Consider the following 25,384-nt stretch of genomic DNA (forward strand, 5'->3'; position numbering starts at 1 on the left):
TTACAATTTACCGATGTTTTAAACGTCAGTATTATATAGCGGTGGTGTTGGTAAACTTAGTAAACAGTGAGACGTTACAATTTACCGATGTTTTAAACGTCAGTATTATATAGCGGTGGTGTTGGTAAACTTAGTAAACAGTGAGACGTTACAATTTCCCGAAATTTTAAACGCGAATATTATATAGCGGTGGTGTTTGTAAACTTAGTAAACAGTGAGACGTTACAATTTCCCGAAATTTTAAACGCGAATATTATATAGCGGTGGTGTTTGTAAACTTAGTAAACAGTGAGACGTTACAATTAACCGATGTTTTAGACGTTGGTCTTGGTAAACTTAGTAAACAGTGAGACGTTACAATTAACCGATGTTTTAGACGATGGTCTTGGTAAACTTAGTAAACAGCGTGGTAGGTAGTGCAGTATCGCAACAAAACTAATGCCGGGTTGTGAATTTCGGAGATCGTCTTAGAATCAAATTCTTTAATAAAAAAACGTTAATTGATGTTTATTAATTGTTTGCTGAAAAATTAACCTTCATGATCAGGTGGCGACACAACTCAAGGATAGTAAACTTTGAAATTCACTGTAGACTTTAGAAGATGAACGAAGTAGGTTGAAACTAACGAAATAATTTATACTACTGGTTGTGGTTTGGTTTCCATAAATGGTACTTCACTCATTTACTTTATTTTAAAACAATTGTTTAATGACAAAATATTTCAAATGTATGTATAAGGACGCCATAGCCCTTAATGACTTGTGTAGATCAACGTAGTTTTCATTTATATACTTATTTAGGTACATTTTGTACTTACAAATGACAAAAAAAAAAATGAATTGTATCTTCGGTTAGCAAAAAATACTTCTGAAATAGGTTTGTTCTAGAATAAGCCAGGTTTTAAGAACTTGAACACGTCGATTATAAACTATAAAATGTATTACGATGACTACAGAGTTTGCACAAAAACACTTAACGTACGCGCCATCAAATGAAAATAGAATAAGTCATTTCAAAAGATGAATTCTTTGACGTATATGGTGTTAAAGAGGAATTTCGCAGTTTTTGCTGTTCTTTTAGAAACTTTTCGTTTTCTTTTTAATGGTATAAGAAAAAGCAAAAAAGAGAAAAACTTACACGAGTCTGAGAAAAAATACTTCTGAAAGAGGATGATAAGCACCGTTAATATCTTCGTTTTGTTGTTCATTATATGAGCAGCTTACCTAGTGCCTCCTGATAATTTGCGTGCCGCTTTTCTAACTTAAAAAATGTTTTTCCATTAGATGTTCGTTGTTTTAACAGAAGTTCCAAGAAGCTATACGTAATAAGATCATTAATACTCGGGCAACATTCAACATGGAAGTTTTAATAAGATCATTAACACTTGGGCAACATTGAACATGAAAGTTTAACAAAGTTGTGAAGCTTAATCTCTTACAAAGAACTGTAGACTTCTTAATAATAATAAAAAAAACATAAGCATACACACTGAAGCTTTTGTTACATATTTTATATTATAGATGGGAAGGATACATCACAACGGATGTATAAGTTACCAAAAGAGCTGTGTTTTTATATTCAGAGGGAGATAAAGCACGTCGTTCGGGGTGAAAATACACTGACACAGCAAGATAAGGAGTGTATTCAATACTACAGGATTGTTTGAGCTCAACTCAGACATTTATAGGCAAGAAGTTAATGAAAGTAATAAATTTTTGTTTCGTCGTTATATAGTGTTGAATTGTAGAAAATCTTTTGTATCATAGATGCCTTTCATATGTCACAGGCGCTCAAGTTATCCTTTCTAGTTCATTACCTTGCAAATTCTATATTGATGCAGTGTTTGGATAGAGGAAGAACGAGAAAGACTGATACTACGTGAGAAGTTAGTGACGGCAAAAAATGGGAACATGTTTTCGAAATTTAAGTTATTCTAAAGCGGTGATGATAATTTTGGCAAAGTCCACTTTGTCTTTTAAATATTGATATAAATGTAGAGCTTTGACAACTATGGTTACGTTCAGAACTTGATGTTCAATTTGTGAGTTGGGGCCCAGGTCCTCTTAGAGGTTCAGACAAGCCAGGGGTACTTCTATCTTTTGAGGCCCCTGGCTATAATAATAATAAAAAGGATGACACATTAAAACAAAATTAAGACAATCCATACCCCAAAAGAAATATGAAACAAAATTTCAATGATTAATTTTTATATATAATTTGCAGCTCTAAGGTGAGAGTGTATGCCATATTTTGGTCTGATTGGGAGGCACATAAAAACAAGTCGCGAAACTTAACAAATGTCTAAATTTGAGGCCCTTTTTGAGCCTGATGCTCGTACCAAATGTCCTCCTCCCCACGTAATTGGCCCTATCTGATTTAGCCACTAGGAACAATAGTATAATATATGTTTTCTAATCTTTACTGCATTGAACAGATGACACTCCTACTAGGTCATCTCTAATATTGAGGAAGGGGGAGCGATTTGTTTTCTTATTGTTTCTAAAAGACATCACCTATGCTCAGTCCAGTTTCATTTTATTTCCGACTAACAATGGTGTTCTTCAAATATCTTCATTGGTAAGTTCTAGAACTGGTCAGTTTATTTTTATTTAATTAATTCAGTCAATGATCACTTATTTTTGTCTATTTTATTAAACTTTTTTTACACTTTCGATTTTAAACATATTTTGCTTTGTACAAGACAGTGTACTTTGTTAATTTGTTTGCCTGCTGTTTCTTTCTCGCCACACAATTACCTTTCGTATCTATCTGGTATGGCCTGGTGGTTAGGGCGTTTGACCCGCAATCTGTGAGTCGCGGGTTCGAACCTCCGTCACCGAATATGCTCGCCCTTGTAGCCATGGGGCGTTATAAATGTGACGATCAATTCCACTCTTTGTTGGTAAAAGAATAGCCAAAGAGTTGGCGGTGGATGGTGTTGACTAGCTGCCTTTCCTCTATGCTATCAATGCTAAATTAGGGACGGCTAATGTAAGAGCCCTCGAGTGGCTTTGCACGAAATTTAAAACAAACCAAAACAAACTTACTCACTCTTGTTCTTCAAGTCCTCAATTCCCCCGTTATTATCATAAATTAGTTTAAGCATACAAGATCGTTCAAATCCAAGGGAACGCTTTTTCAACAACTTCCAAAGTCATTTGAAAATAAAAATAAATCTTAATTTCAATTGGATTAACAGTGGCCATTTTAGTGATTTAAAAAAAAAAGCAAAGTATATCAGAGTATTTTGGTATAAAATTAGTTACATAATGGTAGGCAATAAGACTTGCATATCGTAATAAAAAGCCTCCAAATACAATGTTTCCCAGACTCTTTTTATTCTGAGGCTCCCTTGATTTGAATAAAAAAAGTTCGAAACTCCTAACCTATAACTTTACCATGTTGATTGAAAAACAGTGCGGTAGTAAAAAACAATAACATCTCCTTTAAATATACTCTATCATTTAATTAATTCACCATATTTTTTTTCGGCCCATTTTTGCCCCCCACCCCTAGGGGGGCAGCGGCTTCTACTTTGGGAAACACTGCCCTAATACATACCAGATGTTCGTATCCACAGGTCGAGAAAAGAATCTTACAAATAAATTAGTTACTCTGAAATGAAGAAAAACGTTTTTTTTTTTACCAACAGGCAACATGGGCTGCTCGCCTCGCCGATGTTCAGCAATTAGTATAGATGTGGTGTGTGTACAGAAAACGTGTTTTCTCTCACCTTACTGGAACTGACTGATCACCTTTCGCTGAAAGCATTGTTCACAATCACTGTTGAATGCTATTTGTGCCACTTCACAGAGTAATACTAAAATAATTAGACGTACTTCTGAAGGGTCCTCGAAATGTTCTATTTCAAGATTTTATTTACTCTTGAGTAACAAATATTTTTATCTTTAGCTGCGACATAGCGCTTGTAGAATGACTCTGAGTTTTTCAAATACAAAATTTTACCTCATAGCTCACGATTTGAGATCTAACTACAGTTTTGGAATCAGGAGTTCAAACCCTTTCGATTGATGTATTTGACCACACCCAAGGTCTCGTAGATTAATTTACTCTAATCCTGCCTAAAAGAATTTCAATTTGAGGATAGGCTGACAGAGATCCTGATAAGTAATATAATCGAATCGGGTATACGCGTGCCCCACGCTTGGTATTGCTAGTCGCACAAAAATATAGCTAATAAAAAGGAAGAAAAGGTCTCGTAGATTAATTTACCCTAATCCTGCCTAAAAGAATTTCAAGTGCCTCGGCTATTGAGTATTCTCTCTTGTTTGCTTTTGAAGTTCATATTTCATTCTGTGTTGTAACTTAAAGTGCATAATTCTTCTCGTGGTTAATAGCATGTGCACGTTTTACTGGCGTCCGATAGTACAAATTGTAATGTTAAACGTCCCTGATGTGACGTGATTTTAGACCCAAAGGCCGCCTGGAGGAGTCACCTGTTTTAACCACAATACACTAGTATGTTGTCTATCAGTCAGTCAGTCAGTAGACGCTTTAAACCGTGATTTCAGTTATGACGATATATCTATTACATCGTTTCGTACGAAACAAATGCACTTGTGTATCAAGAGAAAGACTTAACCTCAAAGTGAAGGATATGAATCAGTCTCTGTTATCTTGCAGAGATCATTGTCATTGGGTAATGAACAAAGTTTCAAGTGATCTTGTAAAAACTCACGGCTATGTTTGATGAGAGATTAGTTTGTTTTTATTTTACTAATCCAAGATTATAATGACTCAATTTAATGACATTTTTTCAATGCTTTGAACTTCAATAATTCATGTTGATCTTCACTTCGAAGACAATGACGGCTGAAAATTAACACTAGAAACTGCATGATTGATACTCTATATCAGGGATTTCCAACCTTTTTTTTTGTTCCTCTGTACCCCTTGGCCTTTGGCATTCTGACAGATTCCCATGTACCCCTAACAATTAAGGATCAAAAGTGGATAACATTATATTGATTTTATATTATTTGATTATGAAATCTGTATGTGTGGACTGCATAAGGATCTTATAGTATTGATAACATCGATAAATTGAACTCGGCATCTTTTTTAGGTGAGCCACTTTGCTCTCTTTGTCTGACTGTAGATTAAAACACCATGTAAAGTGTAAACCATGGTTATACTCCCAGACCCCAATGTACCCCAGGTTGGGAATATCTGCTCTATATATTAGTGATCTGACGATAGAGATAGGAGGGTAAAAGAAATGTTTAACTTGCACTTGATAAACCTTCATACGAATTAAGTAATACAACGATGAAAAAGTTGGCAAATTACAAATTTTTATCCGTCGGTTGATGTATCTGTCCATCTTTCTATTGCAAGAGGAGGAAGTTTAGGCTGAAATTCCTGGATGCTCAGTCAGACCGATTTTTGACCTTCACTCTCGGAAGTAGTAGTTGTGACTGATTTGGTTTGAGTGATAGAACTTCTATGCTTATATATGTTATTCAAGATTCGCATTTAAGAGTTTGCATGATAATAATGAGTAAAATATTTATTTTTCAAGCTTACAGTTTTAAGTTGTTTTTCTTCTGGTTTGTTTTTGACGTGGTATTCAGCTCTAATTTCGGGCATCCCAAATAGAACATTTTAAGATATGTAACGTGTACGCCGAGGAATCTGGGAGAGAATGTTTTATTGAACCTATTTTTTAGGTGGTTTTGAAAATTCACGTATGTTATCCAATTGCCGTTTGAGTCATGTTTTGGAATATTTCAGTCAGGTGTGTATTACTAATACACATTTTAAAGCACTTAAAAGAAATATTCCAAATTTATCGAGTTCAAATAGGTGTGTATCGTGGAAGTTTGACGAATGTTCTATTTATTTCGTTTTATAGTATAATAGTATAGCTTTTGGACGTTTGTTTTGGCAATGTTTGCAGAGGCTTGGCGGACATATTTAACAAATTAAATAAGGTAAGCCCTTAAAGCTTGTAAAATTGGCTTTAAAGTGTACGAACTCCAAAAGAACGAATATAATTTGTTGATACTTCTGTTACATAAATTTCAGTAAAATTATTTTTCCGGAGATAAGGAAGATCAATAAAATTGTTTGGAAAGTTAACCTTAATAGTGTCTAACTTAAGTTTGTAATAATAATGGTTTAGAATGTTTGTTGGGTTTAACTTAACACGTTGTTATTTTGATATTAAGAACTGCTAAGCGAGGACTTGACCAGGTAGCAATGTAGTATCGGTAGGGGTGAGAGGGGGCTTTTTCATCGTTAGAATTAATATTACCCTAGGATCACGATTGCCATACGTTTAAATTAATAACTCTTTCTTATTGATTTGCATAATTAATTGAGATGTGTGGCTTTATTTGTTACTTCTAATTCAAGTTTGTTTGAGTTGGTATCTTTCGTTGCCTGCTGTTTCTTTTTCTATTGCTCTCGACTTAACTCTGATTCGCTTTTTAAGCGTTTTACCCCAATATTCACAGTTTTCAGTAGTTCTGTATTTCTAAGTTGGCAGTATTCTGACTATGTTATGTTGATTTACGTGGGTCTAGTTGGATTACCGCGATGTTGTAAGGCGCAACGAAACTGGAAAGTTTCCAGTTTATTGTTAGTAAAAGTTGTAAAAATGTCCAACTGATTCTGCTTTACCGCTGTGCCCAACTTGCTATTCCATGTATGACGTAAGCCTTGGTCTTAATCTGTAGATTCTTAAACCCAATATCTTGTTTTATGACACTTGAGTTTTTTGTTACTGATTTTTGGAGTGTTTAGGGCGTGTTTTTGTGTTGGTTCTATATGTGTATAATTTGTTATTGATGAAGATTTGGATATCTCCATGTTGTTTATATTAAATCACAAAATAGTGTAAATATTCTTTCTTTCATTTTATGGAAATAATTTTTGTTTTAGTACTTCAGATTTTGTGTTCGCCTTCATTAATAACAAATTATTTAATTCCATTTGCTCAGCTTATGCAAATTTGGTAGGTTCTCTAATAAACAGAGAAACCTCAGACGAAGATATCACCATCAAAAACCTTAGTGAGATCGGCAAAGAAAACTTAAGCGAAATGACATCGTAAAACTTCTAAAGTAGATGATCCAATTATTTGGTGTGGGTACGTCTGCATCACACACAACGAATTAAGATGGTGGCTATTTGCAAAACTAATTTTGTCACCGTAAATTTCAGTCACTTTAGCGGTTATTTGTTTAGTAAGATGGTTTTCTTGGTTTGGAGGGTTGTTGACATGGGCAGAAAAGTAAAGAGTGAAACATTCTTAATTGTTATGTAAATACTTTTTATCGTCGTCGTGTTTCTTCTTCTTTCTTTTTTTTTTTTGCTATGTTGAAATGTTTCTGCTTTCTAATTGACTGTTGCTACGTTACAGATATATGTGTAGGAGGTAAGAAAACTTAACATTATTAAATTCATTTTTTTAATATTCTGAAATTTGTCGTGTTTCTTCAAGTAGTGTTTTTTGTTTCTAATCGTATAAGCCTTTTTATATTTGCAACTGAGAGTATTCTATTTTGATGTTGTGTACATCTCTTACTTTAGGAAGGTTTAAGTTTGAATAGTAATCCAGGGTTACTTTTATTGAACATTAACCAGTTCTTTTTTATTATATTGAGAGCTTACAAAGTGATTTCTGTAGAACGTTAATCAGTTCTTTGTTCTCTTCAGAGCTTGTAAAGGATTTCTATGGAACATTAAGTAGTTCTTTCCAGGACTTTTAAAGGATTTTTTAGAACACTAAGCAGTTCTATGTTCTATTAACAGTTTACTATGTGATTTCTGTAGAACATTAAAGAGTTCTTCTATGTTCTGTCCAGGGCTTGCAAAGAGATTTTTATAGAACATTAAGAATTTCTATCGTCTATTCAGAGTTTGCAAATTGTTTTTTATAGAACATTAAGAATTTCTATGTGCTATTCAGAGTTTGCAAAGGGATATCTTATGCCTTTGAAGGGTTTACTTCATTTTGTTTCATGGAAGCTTGCATACTGGAGTAATTTCTAGAAACTCAAGTTTTTTTTTTCTCTGTAATGTATTCTAAGCTTGGACGCCTAAATGATATTTTAGTTAGATCTAATAAGAGCTAATAGACTAACGATTTTACAACAAACAATATATTTAAATTATAGTTAATATTAAGTTTTAGATTAGGTAGTAAAGTAAACTAACGTTTAATTGGTCTTGTCCGTTTTTCTTTGTTGCACTAATGAAATTGGATGCACAGTTACGTTTCTGTATGTATGTGTCTTCGAGTGTATAAATTGGACATTAAATCAAAAGGCATGTTCTTTGGTACTGTGCGTAAGCTATAGTACAGCTTGTTTGAAAATACACGATGAAAGTGAAGTTCAAAAGTCAGGTGAGCATATAAAAATAAATTAGAATTATCACGTCATAGCCACGTTTAATCTCGGTGGCAGACTCTACGGGCATTAGTGCTTAGGAAAGCGTAAAATTGTAGCGTTCTCGATAATGAATTTAAAAGCATCTTCAGTGCAAGTGTTTGTTTTTATTGTAAGGAGACTGGAAAACTTTGTATAAATTTTGGTTACACACACATTAATTTGAGTTCAAAATATTTTATGCACATTCTTTTGCCTAACTATTTAAATACATCCAACAAATGGCAACTACCAACATGGAAAAGCAAGGTCGATAGTTATACAGTTAAAAACAGTTGGTAATGACAATATTTTAATGGGGTTTGACCATCTATCTGTATTAAGGACCTTTACCGGCGCTAAACCACCTGCGAAAGCTTACAACTTTTCTGAACAAATGAAAACTGTGACCGGACGGGATTCGAACCCGTGACTTTTCTTAACCGGGCAAACGCTTCATAAGACGATATTGCCACCGTTAAAGTTTCTTTAACAATGGATATAGAGCAAGGAAGTTTCATTTGCAAGGCGTAAATATTTATAAATATATTTATGAAAGGAGTTGCATATATCTTGATCTAATACTAAACTGTTTTTCTCGAACATTTATTTTAAAGATAGTTGTTAGTAACAAGTGAAGTGGCACCAATAATAAACCGTACTAAGGCTTAACTCCAGTTAAACTGGACAAAAGAGAGTAAAAGAAATGTGTAAGTTATAATAAACCGTACTAAGGCTTAACTCCAGTTAAACTGGACAAAAGGGAGTAAAAGAGATGTGTAAGTTGGATACTAAGTAGACAGTGTCTAAAAGTTAGAAAATGAACATAAGCAACACAACTTAACATAAAGTAATAGTTTCAAGTGTGAATTACGAAATTATTAAAATATATGTCTATTCCAAGAGATATGAATAATCTCTTAAACATGTAATTGCCACAATATGACATGCTTAATTTATTGGAGAATAAATTTTGCTATATTTATATGAAACTTTTTTCTTAGAGATGGCTGTTTTCGTGGAAAAAAATATATTAATAGAAATATTATTTGTTTTTTGAAATAATAGCATATTAGTTTATTAAACAATTGTTTGCAATTAATTATATTAGTAGTTGAAGTAAAATTATCAAGCCTTGACAGTACAATTTGTGAAAAGTCCTTAATACTGGTAGTTTGCCCAAACTTCAAATGGGTCTCCATGTTAACGTTTTTCTCTATTTCTTCAAACAGTTTTATTTTTATTTTCTACTGTTAAATTGCTTTATTTGTTGATAAATTTTCATATTCATTAAGACTGAGAGCTTAGGCTCTCTCAAACTAAATAATGAAAATAGGATTAACATTCAAAATAAATTTCCGGTTTTAACTACACACCATAAGTAATGCAAGCTGAGAGGGTAAGGCCCCACGGAACTCTGGTATAAGTTCACAAATAATCTGGTAAATCTTACTGTAAGCTCCCCCTTCCAGAATTTCAAGGCAACTTGAATGCCAGTTTTTTTGGCATATTCCCTGGACTACAAACTATTTAAAAGTACCAAGATACGACACGAAAATTTCGGGCTCCAAACTGTCTGGGGTCATGCGTAACCTAATGGTTGGTCTGCCCGTACTGTGAATTCAAGGATTCATGGTTCGCGTCCTGTTGCCTTAAAAACGCGCTCTGCACTTTAGGAAAATGGATGCGTTATAAAAATCACGGTAAAATCTCCCTATCTGGTAAAGCAAGAGTAGCCCAAAAGTGGGTAGTAGAATCTGTTGACTGGTTGCTTTCCTTCTATCAGTTCAAAATTGAGGGCAGTTATGCAGTCACAATTTTTGTGTACTATGAGGAAAAATTCTTAAGCAAATCAAACCGAATGTCATCACAATAACAAGAAAAAGCAACCTTTTTATTTAACTTGTTACTCGTTTTTTTTTGGGTGGGGGCTGTTTTGAACAATACACATTTTGTAAATTTCTAAGCACCTTAATTTTACGAACAGAAGGCTCTCGCAAAAAAAGCCCTGACTAGCTTTACGCGAAATTCAACAAACAAACTCAATCAGGTACATCAGGTTTAAACTACTACTAGTGTCATTCGAAATGATTCAAAACATTCTCACTTCAAAAGGCAAATGTCGATGGCTAAGACCTAAGACTCACCATGTATAAGCTAAGTAGAGAATGCTTGAAGATGAAGTTTAGAATTTGCCCTAATTTTTAGGATCGAATGTAGAATAATACGGGTTTATTTTATTGGGTTTTGCGCAAAGCTACCCTATGTCTATATAAGCCAGCGTTTCTAATTTTGAAGTGATAAAATAGAAGAAAGGCAGCTAGTCAACGCCACCCACCGCCAATTTTGAGCTACTTTTGTAAGATCAAATAGTGGGATTTGACTAACAATTATAACGCTCCCACGACTCCAAAAAGCGGAACGGGATTATTTTAATTTTTGGTTTTTGCTGTAACGGGATGCGATCCACGGAACCTCTGCTCCACAGCCCGGAGTTAAATTTGTTATTTTTACTATTATTTGAAATGAAAGAGATGGGGATATTAAACTCGGAATGCTGGAGGGTAAAAAAATGGACCAAAATAAAAAAATTTATCCAATTGGAGTTGTTAATATATTAGCTGTTAGTGGGATAGTAATCATTTTTCCATATTTAATCATTTCGGTCGTTTAGCCGGAATTAATCACATCAATTATACAGTGATTAGTGAAAGTAGTTTCCTAATATTAAATCACTCTAACCTAAACCATTGTAAAAATTCTCTTTTCCTAACTCTGAAACACAGCAGTCAAACGTCTGTTGCAGGAACTTGCAATTTGCGTTAAATAGAATTGTGTTTGTACATATTTTGTGTATAGCAGAGGTGTTGCTAGGCTCTGACAGTGCCCCGAATCCCCAGTTGGTGTCTTGAAAAATCAGAATATCATAAAAAAATAATATCGTACTTAAACGCTGAAAATTCCTGCGCCTATGGGCCCAAGCCCCGAATCTTTTAAGCATCTGCGGTGCTTCCGTTTTTAATTGAACTAAATCTATCTGCTATCGTCTCTAATTTTAAACTACTAACCAGAGGTAAGGCAGTCATTCAGTAGCACCCTAGCTCTAAGGGGTTAACTTTCACCCTTATAAAGCATCCGCAACTTAAAATGCGGAGAATATTTGATTGTATTGCACGGATTCAAACCCGGCTCGCCAGCTCCGAAGTGCAGAGCCAAATTCGAGACTATATGAAATAGTAACTATGCACATCGAAATTCTCTAATTTTTTGAAGATCCATTACCTAAAATTAAGATCAAAGATGACAGCTAACGTTCTGCATTGTTTAAAACACATACCAAGATCCCAAGTAGTAGCTTGCAATGCGCCATACCTCAGGATTTAGCCAGTAATATAAATTCTTATTGTGGGAAATCTGAAAGTAGGAATAACTTTATTACCCTGGCTGGCTAGTACTTAGATCTTGGTGAGCAAGAAAAGTAGGAATAATGTTATTACCCTGGCTGGCTAGTACTTAGATCTTGGTGAGCAAGAAAGTAGGAATAATGTTATTACCCTGGCTGGCTAGTACTTAGATCTTGGTGAGCAAGAAAGTAGGAATAATGTTATTACCCTGGCTGGCTAGTACTTAGATCTTGGTGAGCAAGAAAAGTAGGAATAATGTTATTACCCTGGCTGGCTAGTACTTAGATCTTGGTGAGCAAGAAAAGTAGGAATAATGTTATTACCCTGGCTGGCTAGTACTTAGATCTTGGTGAGCAAGAAAGTAGGAATAATGTTATTACCCTGGCTGGCTAGTACTTAGATCTTGGTGAGCAAGAAAGTAGCAATGTTTTCCGATCATAACTTTACATTAAAGTACATTTTAGTGTTAGTACTTAGATCTTGGTGAGCAAGAAAGTAGCAATGTTTTCCGATCATAACTTTACATTAAGTACATTTTAGTGTATCAGGTTTTTCATTCACTGTTCTGGGCAGTTTGTAACTGCAACACTGGGTTCTCTTTATCAGGTGTTTTTGTTCATTTTTAGCACAAAACTTACATAATGGTAAACCTGCACTCTGTACACCGGTAACACTGGGTTCTCTTTATCATGTATTGTTGTTCATTTTTAGCACAAAACTTACATATTGGTAAACCTGCACTGTCCACCGGTGGGATAGAATCTCGGATTTTAGAGTTTATCAGACGATATAGAAGTTTTCGTAATCTATAACCGTTCCAGAACTTGTGTAAGTTATCAAGAAAGCGAACAATTTACTCGTACATCCTAGACTAGTTTGTTGTCGAAAGTACTTTAAAAAACTCAACCAGGTAGAAGACGAACGTTTAATAAAAGGTTTACATGAACTTTCTGTCGTTAAAACTGCATTAAAAAAACAACAACTTTCAATAAATCATTTGTACAGCAATTGCTTGTTCATGTAAATAGCAATTAGGAAAAATAGTTTCATTAATATAAGACAAAGCAATTTAATAAAATTTCCGTAGTTTCAGACTTGTTTTCTGAAGAGTCTCTACGTTCTTTCTCAATGTAATTAAGTTACAAGTTATTGAGCAACATTAAGCTAGTTAAATTGTGATTATTCACTTTTCCTTCTTATTTTTGTCAACCATAGTTCATTTTCCGTTATAGAACTACTTAAAGAATGTGAAAAATTTAGTTTCATATATTTGTAACTCTTAAGTTTCTATATGAACGTTTGTTACAGAAGCTTTAGTAATTTAACTCTGTCTTTACTTATCTAAAAAAAAAAGATACTAATTTTGTCTGAAAATTGTAAAACGTGATTTCATAGCCCGCTTTTTTATTTATTATCAATTCGACAAAGGTAAATATAATCAACGTGAAATATGGAACATGGACGGTTTTATTGCCCGGATTTTTGGTATATTATTCATCTTTACAACCGACTGAAATTTTATCACCAGATTTTTACTATAATCTCCATCTTTATAACCGAGTGAAATTGATAAAAAAACTACTTGCAAATTTCTCGTTTTGAAGCTGTATAACTTTTAAATTAGCAAATTTCTTTCTGTTATCCCAGTTAATTACCATACGTTCTAGGAAAAAGTATTCGCTGATATCACCATATTATTCTGACTAAAGTCGTGTTAATTGTTCTCTAACCAAATGTACATTTCTTTATTTTTAGTTTTTCTTTCGTGTTATTTATTTGAACGAAGTTTCTTTTTGTCAGTTCTAAACTTTAAATTACAGTTAGAATCGTTTACAGACTTTTGTCAGTTGTGTACGTCTACACACATTAGTACGCATACACATCGTAAATCAAAGAAATGTGACTAGAAGAAACGCAGTAGCAGCAGGGCTATAACTTAGTGTGAGGAATTATAAGATATGAGGTATCTGCCAAAGTAGGACCTACAAAATGGTAAAATCCACCTTCTAGCCTGTTTCATACCTCACCTGTTACAAAAAAGAGAAAAATGCGAGTGCCTTGGCCATATGATCTACATCTATAACATCTTGCACTGCCTGCGAGCAAATTTTGGAAGGTAATATCAAAAAGGAAGTAAAAAAAAATTCAAAAGAAATCGGCGAGTTATTAAGAGGTTATTTAATTTATCCCCTCAAATAGGCATTTCAGCCCTCAAAATAGTAAAAAAAAATATTATTCCATCCATAACGGGCAACAGTGAAGTAACATATCAGTATGTTAACTAATCAAGTCGAATTAACACACAATCAGATTAATACATTAAAATAACCGAAGAATATTGTAAGGTGAAGTTAAATTGTTGTGATAAATCGTTTCAGTTATAATTGTATGAAAATTTTCTGTTGAAATTGAATTATCAAAAAATAAAGTAAAATATACCAAAAGCAGAATGGTCAAACCTATTCGTTTAATTAGGGTTAAAACTGATTAAAGGATAGATTCCTCCCGTTTTATTGATCCTACATCCGCAGCTACCTCAAAACTCAAGATACATATTGTAATTCACCACACCATAATTTGTAACCAGACGTTATTATTGTTAGTGTTCTTTTTGCTGTTGCCCTTCTTTTGGTCTGATTTTCATAATTTACATAACTATATTCATATATTCATCATAGGTTTGGAACTACTTGTGCTGAACTTTCCTTCCTTATGACGTTCGCTTTGTTAAGTAGCTTTCCTGCATGGCATGAATTAACTGCAGTGTCGCTGTTTTTTGTTTGTTTTTTTTTCCATCACGGTGTCATTCTAAAAACGTACCTTTCCTTTTGTAAAACGCAAACTAACAGGCAAAGCTTCAAATGCTAAAGTTCTGATTAGCTGTATTATTGTGTCCAGTGTTAACTTACTCGAGTTATTTCCAAAATACATGTATTTTTAACTGTTAAAGCCAACACAATAATTTTTCACCTTTTGTTTCTTAAACGTTTTCCGCTAGTGCATGAAACTTGTAGTTACCAACTAGAACCTGTGCTTTTAAATTCGCCACATATAGCCATATATTACAAACTAGCAAAGAGTTTATACTACCAAGTTAAGCTAATTTGGAACTATGAAAATTTTTATGAATTGATTTATTTCTGTTTATTTGTGCTTTTTAAATATATCCTTCATTTTCTTTTTCAATGTAATGAAACACGGCGATAAAACAGTGAATACAAGATCGTTGGGCTCGTACGCTTTATTTTTTTTTTGCAGTTTATTACTCAACGGTTTTATGTGAAATCACTATTATTATTTTTTGTGCCCCTACTGCTTCGCGAAGCGTTAGCGGTCATATTCGTTGACCGATCTTACGTTCGCCTGCCCCGATCTTGTGGAGAGGATATCTCCGAGTTGGGTGGATGGATGGATTTTGACCAAACTTATCTAACAAGCACTACATACAAATTTTTAGACTTGATTATCTTTTGAAGGTCATGGGTCAAAGTCAAAAGGTCATTGGTACATATAAAATATTCCGCAGCTTTGTGGACATATTTCAATATCGAATGAATGTATATTGACCGACCCTATACAACAGGTACTACATAAAAAGTTCTGATTAACTTTTGAAGGTCATGGGTCAAATGTCAATGTCAAAAGGTCATTGGCACATATAAGATATTCCGCAACTTTGTGGACATATTTTCATATCGAATTGTACTTGTTGTACAAGGTCGATCAATATACAAAGTTCTAGAGCTGATTAACTTTTGAAGGTCATGGTTCAAAAATCAAGGTCAGTCAAACCTAAACTTAGAGTGTAACATTAGTGGGGACATGGGTGTATCATAAACACAGTTTGCACATGTTCATCTTCTTTCCCTCCTTCCTCATACATTCTTATCCTTTACAATAATACATGTATTAAGCGTATTATTTCGGTTACTCTATTTTATGAACCTAAATGCTATCGAAATCTATATATTATTCTGTTATATTTCACGTTATTTCAGTTATTTCAACCCTCGATCAATCTAAGTAAGCACGAGCACTTCACTAAACTATACGTTTCATATTATCCAACACGAGCGTCAACGAATAATAAGCACACAATATTCATCTTCAATGGTACTTCAATCGCATTTTACATCTACTCGTTTTTCATGAAATATTCATATAAATGGTGTATATGTGAACATGAATTCGTTATCATATTCCTATGTAGCTAGTGCTCGGTCTCATTCAGCTGTATTTCTCTGGTCGTAATTATTCTCATTTTGATATGATAATTTTAGATGTATTACATTTATATGGAATCAGCGTTTAACGTGTTATGCGATAGGATCAGAACGTTGTTACAATTATTACGAAATACGAGATCACACAGACATTGAGGCTTAACTTGGAGAGCGTGACATACGTTGGACTCGGATAATTGACAAAACATGAACTCGAACAATCTGGCATAAGATGAACTCGAAAAGCTTAACGTACCTTCAAATCAGGCAGCCTGGCACGTGGAATTGCTTGAATTAATACTGAAACACAAAAATTAGCTATGTGGTAAATGACTCGCGAGTATTTTCTTCACGAATGGAATTACAAAGTTTTATATTCGTCAACGTTATTCTGTCTACAGGGTGATGCGAACGTTGCAATTCACAACTACGATTTTTCTACGTCCCTTGCTTACAGTTCTAATCGTGTACCGTTAATATTTCGTACGACACATTTCATAACAGGATCGTTTTTACACGTTCTTGAAAACTTCATAGTTTATGTCGCTTTCTCTCTCATTTCTTCTCTCTGCAGCATAACAGGAATTAGCTACTAAAAACTTTTATGACGCTATCATTCATAAAATTCAATCTTTCTTTATGTAAAACGCAAACAAAACAGCATTTCTCATCATGAGTGTACACCGGTTAATCTTCACATACAAAAGTTACTGTTAAGATACACATCTTTCTGGCTGTTAGCCAATCCTATGATTTTAATTCCTTCAAGTTCTTACTCCCCCGAGAGGGAGTTTATTATGTGTTTGTAAAATTCATTATACCCCAGAAATGGAGGTTAAGATGTTATGTTTTGCAAAAGTTAGGCTTTCTTTTTTAAAAGACTATTTGTCTAGGTCAGCGATTCTCAGTCTGTGATTAACACGCCACAGCTGGTCCGCGTGCTTTCTTCAGGTTGTTCGTCAAAAGGTTTCATGATTACAGAAAGGAAGCGGTAGTATAGTGTATAGATCCTATTATGGTCCGCAGATTAAAAAAAAAATATCTGGTCCGCAACAAAAAGGTTTGAGAATCACTGGTCTAGGTTAACGTTTTTCAACCTTTTCGATACCAGCGACTGACTAGCTGCCTTCCTAAACTTCTGTGGACCACTGAAATCCAAGAAGATTGAAAAACCATTATGATTTGCGTATCAACGCTATGCCAGTTTTTGTTTAATTGTTTCTTTTATGAAATCCCACGACTGGTTTTTTTCTTATATTTGCCTTGTTTGTCTGCTGTTTCCATAAATCTGTAGACAGAACAAGTAAGTTCTTCACAACAGAATCATATGACCATCATGTAATAGAACAGTTTGTGAAGACCAATCTTCTTGAAATCAAATCAGTACTGCAGCTGGAGAACATTCTACGTCATAGATGTGGATCGGAAATATAAAAAACAACAACATTCTAATACTAGAAATATTCGACCTTATTGCACCAAAACGTAGTTTTTATTTAATTAGACCTTAACGTTTCGCTTTACAGCGAACTTGAAGCTGTAAAGCGAAACGTTGAATGCCTAATTAAATATAAATAACATGTTTGTGTCATAAGGTCGTTTATTTCTAGTATTAATACGTCTTCTATACACCAATATGCACTACAGAAATTAAATAATAAAAAGCATTCGTATGACAGATTTCACTCAATGTATCTTTACTTTTGATGTTGAAAAGGATAAAGATATTTATTTTTAACAAGTATATTGTGACATGCAGTTCTATAACGGTTGCAATCTGAAGGTCGTGGGTTCGAATCCCCGTTATAATGTGACTGTTAATCCCACTATTCGTTGCTAAAAGAGTACCCCAAGGGTTGGCGGTGGGTGGTGATGACTAGCTGCCTTTCCTCTAGTCTTACACTGCTAAATTAGGGACGGCTAGCGCAGATATAGAATTTTCTATTCAATTTTTCATAGTGAGTATCTGTTGGAGAATGTGAAATATTGCACATGCGTAATGAAAAGGTATAACAATATATTTCTATGTTTTCATTTGTAACTGCTTTACATACATCAAGCAGACCCTTGATCATAAGAAAAAAAGTTTTATTCCAGTTAGGCGTCCTTGAATTCTTTATTATTGTTTTTCTACTATCCATCAACTATTTTAGTTGTGATAACTTTTGATACGATTTGTGTTTTAAGTTCTAACACAAAACACTGAAATACTGGCTAATTAATAATCATAAATATATATTTTATGTTAAATAGATTAAAGGTAAAAAGTTGGGCTGTATCCTGCAGTAGAACCTTATTTACCTTTAGCTTGTGACGCATCGTTACATATATCTAGAATCTGTGCCAATAAACTATGGGCTGTATCCTGCAGTAGAACCTTATTTACCTTTAGCTTGTGACGCATCGTTACATATATCTAGAATCTGTGCCAATAAACTATGGGCTGTATCCTGCAGTAGAACCTTATTTACCTTTAGCTTGTGACGCATCGTTACATATATCTAGAATCTGTGCCAATAAACTAATTCAAGGGCATATAAGGGATATAGATATTTACCTATTAATTAATGACTTCTATGTCTGCTATCTATTTATCCTTATTGACTTATTAGATGGGCTTTGATTGATTTATTTATTTTTTGTTTTTAGCCGTGGCCTGGCGTCTCATAGAATCGCTCCGAGTTTTTTTTATTTTTTAAGTACAAACTTTTAGCTCATAGCTCCGTCATGTTTTGACCGATTTGTGATATAATTACAGTTTTGGACAAAGGAGGTCAAAACCTTTCGATTGATGTATTTGACCACACCCAAGGTCTCATAGATTAATTTATTCTAATCCTGCCTAAAAGAATTTCAATTTGAGGATAGGCTGACAGAGATCCTGATAAGTAATAAAATCGAATCGGGTATACGCGTGCCCCACGTTTGGTATTGCTAGCACATAAAAATATAGCTAATAAAAAAAAAGGGGGGGTATCATAGATTAATTTACTCTAATCCCGCCTAGAAGAATTTCAAGTGCCGCGGCTATTGAGGATTCCCTTTTGTTTAATTTATAATTCGGCAGGTTTAGAATTATGCATTATATTTTTTTGTCAGTTTTCTGGAGACTAATTTGTTCTATCTATTTCAAAATGAATAATCAAGTTATGTATGAATAATAATAAAAATAAACTTCCGTGAAAAAAAACAAACGCATTTCTCTAGATTCTTTGCAAGAGCTTTGTATCTGTACCGCCCAGGTCTGGTGCATTATAAGATTAAACTGCATTTTTACCACTTAGTTCTTAATTTGCTCACTAGGAAAATTACAGTTTTTTTTTGTTTTTTTAAAGTAACGAGCATTATTTATCCAAGTTTGCTTATTTCTCGTATATACAGTGAAAACTAGTGCGTGTTAACCCAGCTGATAACTATTATTTTTCGATATAAAGGGTGACGCAAAAATCATCCACCACCATGTTATTTCTGAGTCAAGTTTATTTATTTCGGAAACTTTTATCTCTCTCTCTTGTTATCATAATTGGTTGTTGTGTCACTATCGCAACGGTATCACTTCCACACATTACTGCAAAGTTATTGTGTCGTAATAACAACCGTACACGTTTCGAGCAGCCATATGGTGATAGGCTACAATTACATCACTCTATACATATAAGAAAGTTGGCGAATCTAAATCGTTGGAATTCAGTCCTTCAAAGGAACCCTTTTTGAAGGTCATTTGCCATATAGATTTTTTTTTTTATGTTTCAGTATTGTTGATCCAAGTAATCTTACCTGATGCCTGATTTTAAGTGTTTCAGGATGTTTGTGTGATTGCGTATTTCGTTTAGTTCTGATAACGTTCTGACCCTCTCGTCTATTAAGTGCTTATTCTATACAAGCGAGAAAAATATGCACAAATGTCCTGTAAAAAGAAAAAAAATATATATAGAGAGAAACATTACGTCCTACGAAATGGAACTATAAGAGACCTAGCATTAGCTGCACGGGGAATTGATGAGAAATTAATTTAATATTTCATTGGAAAACGTGATTGAATTACCATTGAAGGTTAATATTTTTTCTTCATTATTCGTTGATGTTCATGCTTGGTAAGATGAAACGTAGAGTTTAGGGAATTACTGGGGTTTATGTAGATTGGTAGAGGATTAAAGAAATTGTCATAACATGGAGTATGAAATAAATTGTTGTAAGGAATAAGAATCCTCAAGGAAGAAGAAAGGGAGGATGAAAAACATTTAAACAGTGATTTCACATAAACCCGTTTAATAAAGTGAGAGAAAAAATAACACGTTTATGGGCAAAAGCCTTCTCATATTCACTCTTCTGTTGCCGTGTTTTATTGTTTTATTCAGAAAGTAAAGGAGGGGGGATATATTAAAAGTTGGTACCAAAACATTATTTGTTTTTAAAATGTTCACAATTTTAAACCAGCCTGAAATTGTAACATTGGTTGTTTATTAATTGTTGCAGAAAAGTATAATGATTTTAAAAGAAAACCGTTTTTAGTAATGTGTGTGTGTCTTATTTTCGAAAGGGCAAAAAAAATGATAGTGTGAGAATAATCAGGTTTATGTAAAAGTGAGAAAAGAGCGTTTCCAAATTTAATTTTGCAGCAAGAAATAAAGTTTGTTTCTCTACGTTTGCCCTCCCCCTCCCCCAAGAGTGCATCATCTCTACTAGGACGCAAATTTCCCATCCGCAAGTGATCTAATTTCATAAGTGGTGATTTTCACATGATGGGTTAAAATTAAAGAAACCATCTCATTAGAAGTTGTAGTATACTTCACACGTAAGGACCGCGTGGCCGCAGGAGACGATGGTTTCATCCAGATTCATTCTATCAGCAATGTTATGCTCGTGTAGTAGACGTTCTGAATCCAGCCCCAATCATATTATTTGTTAATACACACATACACAGACACTCTACAAACTTATAAAAAAAAAATCAGGCTAATTACAAATTTATTTCCTTTTCACGACTTAAATTCCAACGTTCAGTACAACAACCAACCAAATCTAATCAAATAAACCAAAACTTGAAAAACGTAGTACAGCATGTGTGGTATTTAAGAAACACGGTGATTTTAAGCTATGAAATTATATACGAATTTCACAGTTGGATCGAGGCTCGTATCTGTCTAGCAAGTACAATTTTAACAGTTTAATGTATGCATGTATATCTTACGAAAAAGAGTGATTAACATTGGACACTTTTAACTATAACCATGAGAGGATTACAAATCTATCATCAGTCTTTAATTAATGACAGTCAAAACGCACGTACGATGAACAGAAGAAATAAAAAACCTAGTAATCTGGGCGCTTCCTTCATCAGACAGTCAAAACGTATGTAAGATCAATAGAAATAAACAACAACAAAAAAATATATAAAAAAGACACCCAATAATCTGGGCGCTTTCCTTCATCAAACAGTCAAAACGCATGTAAGATCAATAGAAATAAACAACAACAAAAAATATATAAAAAGACACCCAATAACCTGGGCGCTTTCCGTCATCAGACAGCCAAAACGCGCGTACGATCAACAGAAATAATAAAAAAGAAACTTAATAACCTGGGCGCTTTCCTTCATCAGACAGTCAAAACGCACGTACGATTAACAGAAGAAATAAAAAACCTAGTAATCTGGGCGCTTCCTTCATCAGACAGTCAAAACGTATGTAAGATCAACAGAAATAAACAACAACAAAAAAGATAAAACACAACCAATAACCTGGGCGCTTTCCTTCATCAGACAGCCAAAACGCGCGTACAATCAACAGAAATAAAAAAAGAAACTCAGTAACCTGGGCGCTTTACTTCATAAGACAGCCAAAACGTATGTACGATCAACAGAAATAAACAACAACAACAAATGACAGAGAAACCCAATAACCTGGGCATTTTCCTTCATCAGAGGTAAATGAACAGTGTAAACGCACTGGTCATTGCGTATGTGTTATTTGTGTGTTTGACGTGAAAATGGCGAGAAACAAAGAGTTTAGAACTAAAAACGGCTTACAGGAATAAGTGTTTGTGCAAGAAGTAACGTCCAGATCAATTTGAAGATTTATCAACAAAAGCGCTTAATGATACAGGAACCTGGAATAGTGAAATATTAATAGCAAATTTAAGAAATTAAATCCAATAATAATAATACATATATAAATGAGGACATAACAGGTAGTAAATAAAAATTATAATCCTGAGGTAAAATTTCTTACAATTAAGTGAAAACATTATTAATGCACAACGAAATTCGTTTCAAAACTGAATTTTATAAGATTTTCTCGAAAGGTTTGAGTTAAATGACTAAGATCACTATCACCGGGTTCAAAGATCATACTGTATCGGATGACAGTGTTTAAATTACTGATCCATTAGGCATCTTTTATTTCCCTGTCAGCTTTTGATTTGAGTTAAAGGACTAGGATCACTATCACCAGGTTCAAAGATCATACTGTATCGGGTGACAGTGTTTAAACTACTGATCCATTAGGCCTCTTTATTTCCCTGTCTGCTTTTGATTTGAGTAAAGGACTAGGATCACTATCACCGGGTTCAAAGCTCATACTGTATCGGGGTGACAGTGTTTAAACTACTGATCCATTAGGCATCTTTTATTTCCCTGTCTGCTTTTGATTTGAGTAAAGGACTAGGATCACTATCACCGGGTTCAAAGCTCATACTGTATCGGGTGACAGTGTTTAAACTACTGATCCATTAGGCCTCTTGACTAACTGCCTTCCATCTAGTCTTATCGGTTCAAAATTAGGGACGAGTAGCGCAGGTAGCCCTCGAGTAGTTTTCTTAGAAACTCAAATAATCAAATGTTCTGGTTGTTTTTCATGTTGGTCAACGAAAGTATTTAGTGTTTTTATATAAATTTATATTATAATTATATAAATTTACAAATGTAACATCGAACTTTATTACACGATGGATAGCCATTCTATGATGCGGTATAATTAGTTGTTGCGTGAAAAAGATATCTCAGTTGCTGTTGTTGTTGTTTTTTGGAATGAAACAACAGGAATTTCAGGGAAGATTTGCTTCAGACATTCACTGATCTGTAGAAGATGGAAATGTTTTTCGGGATTCCTGAAGCATGTTTAAGCTTTGGATAATATTGATAACCAAAGGAACTTTGTTAGGTTGCTTGGGGTCAGACTAGTTGAGAGCAACAGCACGTGGAATTTTGTCAGCTTTTCAATTTGTTCCATTTCAGAAATTTTATAATCTCTCTCTTTTATGAATATTTTTAGCGTCTCTGAATGCATTTTGTAATCATTACAGTTAGTACAGGTCTTTTTTACCGTAGTGTTTGAAAAACTTAATGTGTAAGTTTTAAGTTGTGATAAGAGATCAAAGCGTTATTTTTTTATAAATGTCGAAATATTTCGTTTTCTGACATTTTAACGCCATCTGATGGTTGATAATCAACGGATCTCGTAATAGTATGAGAATTAGTCAATTGTAAAACTCTAAACTAAATTTGAGAACGTATTTTGGGTTATAATTTTCCTTTAAAGAAATTAACACTGGACGAGACTACGCCACAAACACCATAGTAGTGACCGGCATGGCCAGGTGGCTAGGACGCTCGACTCGCAATCTGCGGGTCGCGGGTTCGCATCCCCGTCCCACCAAACATGCTCGCCCTTTCAGCCGTGGGGGCGTTATAATGTGACGGACAATCCCACTATTCGTTGGTAAAAGAGTAGCCCAAGAGTTGGCGGTGGGTGGTGATGACTAGCTGCCTTCCCTCTAGTCTTACACTGCTAAATTAGGGACGGCTAGCGCAGATAGCCCTCGTGTAGCTTTGCGCGAAATTCAAAACAAATAAACAAACACCATAGTAAAAACTCGTTGTTTTACAGTATTTATACGTTTAAAACATCTCATTTGTTTTTTAGTTTCTGAATAATAAAAACTACAGATTGTATATTCCAAATGCAGTAGTTAGGTATTTTGTTTAGTAGTTTTCTAGGACCGCTTTATATATTTTCAAACAGCAGAGATTTTAACTGATTTTGTATATTTTTTGCCTATAGGTGTCGTGATATTAAATACATGAACAACTTACCTCAAGCGAGCGTTATTGTGTGTTTTCACAATGAAGCGTGGAGCGTCCTCTTGCGGACAGTTCACAGTATCCTGGACAGATCACCTCCTGAGTTAATTAAAGAAGTGATCCTGGTGGACGATTTTTCCGACCAACGTAAGTTAGCATGGTTTTAATAAGTACTTATAAGTAATCTAAAAGTTAAAGGTTAGAAAATTAATTTAGATGCATAAAACGATATATACCAACACTTTCAAATATACTGTTGCCTATATGCTCGTTTGTTAATTTCGGTATAAATTCTTTCCGAGGAACATAAGCGATAAAAGTTCTTTCTTAAATAAAACTAGTTTATTCTTTCTCGATACAACTTTGTAATACACAGAATTTCCAATCAGTACGATAAACTTAACTTCTTTTATAACAAACGTTATGAATTAAAGTGATTCACACACTTTACTTACGGTGCCCACTGTTCGCTTGACTCAATTATCTATCTCTTCAATCTATCTAATTCCGCAATCTATTTATCTCTGCAATTGCGCTGGTTTTTCTCGCCAGACTTATATACCAAAAAAGAGGGCACCTCGAACAAACTCGGGCCTCCCCGATAATTCATGATCCTTCTAGAAACTCCAGCGCGCATGCTCCCAGTGTCGCGTGACTTCCGCTGTCGTAACAATACCTTTTATATAATTTATTTTTGCCAATTTTTAGTCATTAAATAAGTTTACACCCCATCATTGTTGACTACATAAATTTAAGACTAACGTTGTTCATAAATCTTTAAAGAACTTATATTACCATTGCTAGTAACAGATTGTGCTTTCTCTCGTTCATATGAGGCATGATATAGAGTACTGAATTTCAGTGAAATATTGACAGAAAAGTAGATGTTTGTGCACATGTCACGTGATTGCACTCGTTAGGGTAAATGTGATTAATTAGTTTAGAAAAAACTACTTTTATACTCAAGATATATATATATATTTTTTTTTATTTGTATTTTAACCAACGTTTCGCCTTTGCGGCTTCATCAGGGTTAATACACACAACTGTTTGATATCAAACAGTTCTGTATATTAACTCTGATGACGCCGCAAAGGCGAAACATTGGTTAAAAAATTATTCATATATTCATGTCTGGAGTATAATTTACTTGTTTCTAAATTTTTATCAAAATGTGTAAAACTCTCCAGTATACACTACAAATTGTGATTAATCAGCACAGGTGTTTACGGGCAGTATATCAATTAACCTATTTAAATTTACGAAGTAATTGATAACGCT

At 34.1% G+C, this 25,384-nt stretch overlaps 1 protein-coding gene across 3 annotated transcripts in view; it reads left to right on the forward strand.

The window, feature by feature from the left end:
• The window catches only part of LOC106468417 (putative polypeptide N-acetylgalactosaminyltransferase 9), a 111,998-nt gene extending 87,326 nt beyond the window's left edge, over nt 1–24,672 (forward strand). For all 3 annotated transcript variants that reach the window (XM_022396754.1, XM_013928846.2, XM_022396755.1), the window contains one exon: nt 24,084–24,672. In XM_022396754.1, the coding sequence (XP_022252462.1) occupies nt 24,084–24,270 (187 nt within the window). In that variant the 3' untranslated portion in view covers nt 24,271–24,672. The remainder of the gene's footprint in view (nt 1–24,083) is intronic.
• Nucleotides 24,673–25,384: the final 712 nt, after the last annotated feature.

Source organism: Limulus polyphemus, unplaced genomic scaffold (genome assembly GCF_000517525.1).
Source record: "Limulus polyphemus unplaced genomic scaffold, Limulus_polyphemus-2.1.2 Scaffold3000, whole genome shotgun sequence".
Lineage (NCBI taxonomy): Eukaryota > Metazoa > Arthropoda > Merostomata > Xiphosura > Limulidae > Limulus > Limulus polyphemus.